The sequence below is a fragment of the Hypanus sabinus genome, chromosome 17 (assembly GCF_030144855.1).
Source record: "Hypanus sabinus isolate sHypSab1 chromosome 17, sHypSab1.hap1, whole genome shotgun sequence".
NCBI classification, from domain to species: domain Eukaryota; kingdom Metazoa; phylum Chordata; class Chondrichthyes; order Myliobatiformes; family Dasyatidae; genus Hypanus; species Hypanus sabinus.
In genome coordinates, this window is record NC_082722.1 from 76,538,189 (window position 1) to 76,544,891 (window position 6,703).

A 6,703-nucleotide genomic window follows, 5' to 3' on the forward strand; every position below is an offset into this window, starting at 1 on the left:
ACACACACACACTCACACACACACACACACACACACACTCACACACACACACACACACACACACACACACACACACTCACACACACACTCACACACACACACACACACACACACACACACACACACACACACACACACACTCACTCACTCTTCCTAAGGTTGTCATAGCTGGGGGTGGTAGTGGGGATAAGCTCCCACTACCTATAAAGTGCTCCAACTGGCATGTGTCTCTAACAGCCTCTAACAACCAAGTCCAACTCTTGGCCTTCACATGTGGCTTAGCTACTAGGTCTGGCAGATTTGTTTCTATTGACATGAGAAGGGGCAAGGGCGGACCACTGACACCTTAAAACCAGTTGCTTTGGGCAAGTGGGGCTTATCAGACCCTGTCACGTTCTCCTTCGGGTGTAACGAAACGCCGAATTTAACGTCCGGATAAACCACAGTTAATAAGAACCAGATCGCAGTAAGATTAACCATTTACTGTTCACTCTTCACATTAACATATGGTGAAAACTGTTGATAAAACAATACAAGATTGATACAGTATTTGTTCCTTCCTTAATATCACATTTCAAGTGTAAATACTTGCAAAGGTGACTATAACTACATTACACTAAGGTGCAGTATACAGGGAGAGTTTACCTGCTCCATTGACTACTTTAAATACACTTCCATGCAAACTATCCGCGACTCTTTAACTAACGAAAGCATAAACATTATCTACCGTCGTTACCTCTAACAGGATCAGCATTAACATCTTAGTTCAATATATCGATTATCTATTAACTTACAGCGTTGCTCTCACTGTGATTTCTCATGCCTGCAAAACTGCTTGTGCTCAGGTGAGCCTCGTGGAAAGCCCCCACCCTCGCGCTAATTTCAAACCGGTGTTTTCCCACAAGACGCGGCGAAACCGGATGTGACGTCATCGCATGCCGATATATTTTACATGCAATGAATATACTTTAAACACTTCTAATTCTAACTAGAAAATACTATTGAATGAATTACTAAGCGAAAATATTATAAACTAAATAACTGTCGTAAAGACAGCACACTCCCCGCTTGACCTTCGTAAGGTCACAATGAGCAGAGTACAAAACTTAGTCTCTTAATCAGTCATTGGGTAGAAGTAGAATAACTTCTGTAACTGGCCCTTGGTAAATTTTCACATCGCCTTGGTCGGTAGTCTTCAATTCGATCTTCCTGACATGTCCATCCCCGCTAGGGAATGTAGCAGTGATTCTGGCCGTTGGCCAGCTGTTGCGAGCGGCTTGCTTGTCCCTGAGCAGGACTAAGTCTTCAACTTGAAGATTCCTTCGGGGTTCTGTCCACTTTTGTCTCTGTTGCAACAAAGGTAGATATTTTTGTCTCCAGCGAGGCCAGAACTGATTTGCCAGAGCCTGGACTTGTCTCCATTGCTTTGTGTACAAATCCTTGTCTGAGAAGTCTCCTGGTGGAGGAGGTGCTCCTGCCTTCTGCGTAAGGAGCGTTGATGGCGAAAGTATAAAGGGGTTTTCTGGGTCAGAAGACACAGGTAGGAATGATTGTGCGTTTATAATGGCTGTGACCTCTGCCATTAGGGTGCACAGTACCTCGTGGGCCAATCGGGTGCGTTGCTGTATCTCAGGTTTCCTTTTCCAGGTTTTCCGTAAGGACGTGAACCGTTTGACTGCCTGCTCTTTGTTATCTGGTGAGCGCTGGTGTGGTTCTCTGATTGGCAATGGGGCAACCCCATTATTTGCTTCATCTCTGAAGACCTTGGTGTCTTTGGGTTTTAAAGAAATGGTATCTTGAGCTGATTGTGCAAGTTTGTTTCCGTGCTCGGTTTGAACGAAAACTGACTGACCTAGCGTCTCGTCGGTTACTTTACGCTTGGTAATGTCTTGTTGTGCTTCTTTAGGGTACACCTCAGTGAGGCAGATCTCGGAACAAGAACGGCTTGACTGAGTTTGACCGCAAACTTCTGTACAGTTCGAGCTGACAATTGTTGTCCTGGAGTGAACCTCTCCCTCCCCGCCGTCCTGTTGTGGGGGTGAAGGAGCGTTGTCGGTTCTTTCATTCTTGACTTCATCACGGAGCCATGAGGGTAAATTTCCTTCCTCGTATGGATGTGATGCAATCGTGACTCTCTGAGGTTCCTCGTAGCTGGGGAAGTTATCGAATACGTATGGAGAGGGGAGACGAGCCTGCCTGTCTATTTGAGATTGTACATAGTCGCTTGTGCGTTCCAGTCTGGTCCTTTCTAAAGTAGATCTTGCTGCGGTCAGATCACGCGACCCTTCAGCTTCTTCTATGTACTTTGCTTCCGCCATGGCAGCAGCTTCTTCTCTTTCTAGCTGCAGCACTTGCAACTCTGTCGATATTTTTGCCATTTCCAACTGGATTTCGGCTTCTCGGGCGGCCCTTTCTTTCTGGATTTCGGCTTCTCTGGCGGCCCTTTCTCTTTGGATTTCGGCTTCTCTGGCAGCCTCTTCTCTTTGTCTGGCGGCCCTTTCTTTCTGGATTTCGGCTTCTCTGGCAGCCTCTTCTTTCTGGATTTCGGCTTCTCTGGTGGCCAGTTTCATTTTCAAAACTGCTTCTTGTCTGGCGTAATGCAGTCGCACCTTGGCGGCTTCTGCCTTGGCTCTTGCCTGTGCGGACTTACTTGATGTCGTTCTACTGCCCTTGTCGCTGGGCGCCATCGACTTGATCCCGGATCGAGCTGACATTGCAGCACTTGGAACACCTGATAACGCCCGGGTGGGCTTACTTGATGTCGGTTTACTGCCCTTGTCGCTGGGCGGCGTCGACTTGATGCTGGATTGAGCTGACATTGCAGCACTTGAAACACCTGATAATGCCGCTTTTTCACTGTCACGCTCTCCTTCGGGTGTAACGAAACGCCGAATTTAACGTCCGGATAAACCACAGTTAATAAGAACCAGATCGCAGTAAGATTAACCATTTACTGTTCACTCTTCACATTAACATAAGGTGAAAAAGCGTTGCTCTCACTGTGATTTCTCATGCCTGCAAAACTGCTTGTGCTCAGGTGAGCCTCGTGGAAAGCCCCCACCCTCGCGCTAACTTCAAACCGGTGTTTTCCCACAAGACGCGGCGAAACCGGATGTGACGTCATCGCATGCCGATATATTTTACATGCAATGAATATACTTCAAACACTTCTAATTCTAACTAGAAAATACTATTGAATGAATTACTAAGCGAAAATATTATAAACTAAATAACTGTCGTAAAGACAGCACAGACCCAGACGGCAGCCCGCTTAGGAGAAGGAAATCTCTGACTTTAAACCTCCGCTGGCTTGCAGCCATGCCCACCCATGGGAAAGGCCTTGGGAGGTTACCCTGAGGAAGAAAACCAGAGCCAGGGTCCCCAAGGCAGTTTGATGTTGATGACAGCTTCTCTCTGGCAACCTCTGTGACGACACCGGTGCCAAACTGTATCGACACTTGCCCTTCCCTTGGACTACATCAGTGACGTGGAGAGGGGGAACCCACTGCACGGGCAACAGCCAGTTCTTCAAATCTTCCTGCCCAGGCTTGGACTCTGGAGCGGACAGAGTCTATCAGAGGCACAAACCCAAGATCAACGACTGCCTACTATATATATATAAAAGTTAAATTAAATAAGTAGTGCAAAACAAAGAAATCAAAATAAAAGTGAGGTAGTGTTCATGGGTTCGATGTTCTTTCAGAAATCAGACATCAGAGAGGAAGAAGCTATCCCTGAACCATTGAGTGTCTGTCTTCAGTGTTCTGTACCTCCTTCCTGATGGTAGCAATGAGAAGAGGGCATGTTCTGGATGATGGGGTTCCTTAATGATGGATGCTCATTGCAATCTGATGTAGAGCAGAAGAAAGGCTAAAGCGACAATAACAAAATTACTGAGAGAGGTAGAACCAAGAGGCCAAAAACATTTCGGCACATCTCCTATAGTGGGGCAGTCTAGGACCAGAGGGCACAGCCTCAGAATAGAAGGATGTTTCTTTAGAACAGACATGAGGAGAATTTCTTTAGCCAGATAGTACAGAATCTGTGGAAATTATTGCCACAGGTGTCTGTGGAGACTAAGTCATTGGGTATATTTAAAGCAGAGATTGATAGATCTTGATTAGTAAGGGTGTCAAAGGTTATAGGGAGAAGGGCTTTGAGAGGGATAGTAAATCTGCCATGATGAAATAGCAGAGTAAACTCAATGGGTTGAATGGCCTAATTCTGCTCTATGTTTAATAGTCTTATGGCCTTAACACCACTAGGAAGGAAATGTGACAAAGTGGATTGATTTAGGAGTTCAAGTTCAGGTTCATTGTAATTGAACTCTGCACGTGTATACAGATAAATGAAATGATGTTACTCAGTGACCAAAGTGCAGAACACAGTGCACAGATCCCATTCAGCCCATAAAATAATGTTACACAATATTAGCAGATGGTAAGAAAATTCAGTAGATGTACAAGTTGACAGAAAATGCATACACGACATATACTTAAATATACAACAGTATAATGCTACTGGTGTGTACTGGGTGGTAGCAGGGCATTCAGAAGTCTCACAGCCCAGCAGTGCATGTTCTAATTCTGCGGTACCTTCTGAACCCAAGTCACATGGGTGACAGGGTTACGTTGCGGTTAGCATGACATTATTATAGCTCAAGGCGTCAGAGTTCCGAGTTCAATCCTAGCATCCACTATGAGGAGCCTACACATCCTACTTGTGGAAGATGTGGGTTTCCTCTGGGTGCTCCGGTTTCCTTCCGCGGTCCAAAGACGTACCAGTTAGTAGGTCATTGCAAATGGTTCTATGATTAAGCTGGGGTTACATCGGGGGTTGCTGGGCATTACAGCTCCTGGGGCCAGAAGAATCTGTGCCTTGGACACTGGGCAGAATCTGTGCCTTGGGCACTGGGCAGAATCCACGCCTTGGGAACTGGGCAGAATCTGTGCCTTGGGTGCTGGGCAGAATCCATACCTTGCGTGCTGGGCAGAATCTGTGCCTTGGGCACTGGACAGTGAGTTCTCTATCACATTGGGTGTGAATAGGAGGTGGCTTTATGAGGGGATCATTGTGGCCACTCTCTAGTGTTACACCTCAAGATTCATACCAAGTAATATTCCAGGTTTGCTGTTAGATGTTCTTATAATCTCAGAAATAAGGAGGCTCAGAACGCAGGCCAAATTAATTCCAGATTTCTAAGAAAAAGGAAGGTTTGAAATCCTCTGGGATAAGAGGAGAGTTGATAGAGGTATACAAAATTATGAGGAGTATAGATAGGGTAAATGCAAACAGGATTTTTCCACTGAGGTTGGATAAGTCTGGATCTGGAGGTCATGGATTAATGGTGGAAGGTGATACGTTTAAGGGGAAGATGAGGGGGTACTCGATGGGGATAAGGCAGGTGAATGAGGGTTGAGAGGGATAACAAATCAGCCATGGTGGAACAGTGGAGCAAAGTGAATGGGCAAAATGACTTAATTCTGCTGCTATGTCTTATGGTCTCATGAACTTCTTCACTCAGAGGGTGCTGAGAGTGTGGAACAAGATGCCACCAGAAGCGGTGAATGTGGGTTCAATTTCAAAATTTAAGAGAAATATGGATAGGTACATGTATGGGAGGGGGATAGAGGGCTATGATCCAGGACAGAATGATAGATTGATATGGATTAGATGGGCCAGAGTTTTTCTGTGCTGAACTGCCCTTTGCCTCTATGAGTATATTACTATTTTTGGTGGGAAGGGTGTGGATTCAAGTCCCCCACAGACATACGAACAAAAACCTTGGTAGACTTTCCTGTTTGAAATGGAAAAAGCACTGTGCTCTTACGGATTTAACATCTGACCGAGCCAATGTTTGTGATCTCAAGCTGATCTAAGTCATGGTGTCACTTGGAGAAGAACAGAGGATTCTCACTGGTATCTGATGACATTTATTGATCTCTTTTCATGTTGCTGTTCTGGAGACCACGCTGAGCACCAGTAGACTACTCTGCTTCCTTTAGCACAGAGTGACTCTTCTTAAATCAAGTCTTAAGCTTGACAGGTACTTGAACAGAAAATGAATAGAGGGACAGGGGCAGATGCAGGAAAATGGGTATCTTGGTCAGCATGCACGTCAGGCTGAAGGGCCTTTTTCTGAGTTGTACAACTCTAGGGCACTTCCTTACTGAAGCCCATCACCCATACTGGGGCATAAGCCACCAAAGGTAGTTCACCAGAGTCCTCTATCCGGGGCCAGTCTTTCACATTGTCTCCAGGTGTAGTCCATCTTCTTGATGCATCCTTCCTCTCCCAGGGATGAGGTATTTGGAGTTTCTGGCATTTCTGTAGCACTGGGTTTTTACGGGACAGAGCTGCTAGCCACATGCTCAAACCTCTTTTCACAGCGAGGCTTGGGACCATCTGTGGCACAGTTTCTATGACTCAAAGTTCTAAAAAGACACGATGTGCTTGACTGTGAGTCTTACAACGTCCATCGAGTAAGCCCTCTATTGATCTCTGAAGTCTGATCTGCCGGCTTAACTGACACAAAGAGTGCAGCAAGCAGGTGGCTAACTCCGCGCTTGTGATATTTGACTAGGGCATCCTGCATTGCCCTGAAGGTGAAATCTTCACATGATCCTGACTGGGAGGGCTAAGCAGGTGCTATACCTTGCCCAAGAGTGACCTGCAGGCCAGCGGAGGAGTGCACCACACCTCC

At 46.1% G+C, this 6,703-nt stretch overlaps 1 protein-coding gene across 1 annotated transcript; it reads right to left on the minus strand.

Moving 5' to 3' along the window:
• Positions 1-385: 385 nt before the first annotated feature.
• Positions 386-3,052, minus strand: LOC132406608 (uncharacterized). Its single transcript, XM_059992416.1, has 2 exons — positions 795-3,052; positions 386-516 (listed from the first exon to the last, which is right to left on the minus strand). The coding sequence occupies exon 1, from the start codon at positions 2,817-2,819 to the stop codon at positions 1,119-1,121; it is 1,701 nt and encodes a 566-aa protein (XP_059848399.1). The 5' UTR covers positions 2,820-3,052; the 3' UTR covers positions 386-516; positions 795-1,118.
• Between the last annotated feature and the right edge of the window lie 3,651 nt (positions 3,053-6,703).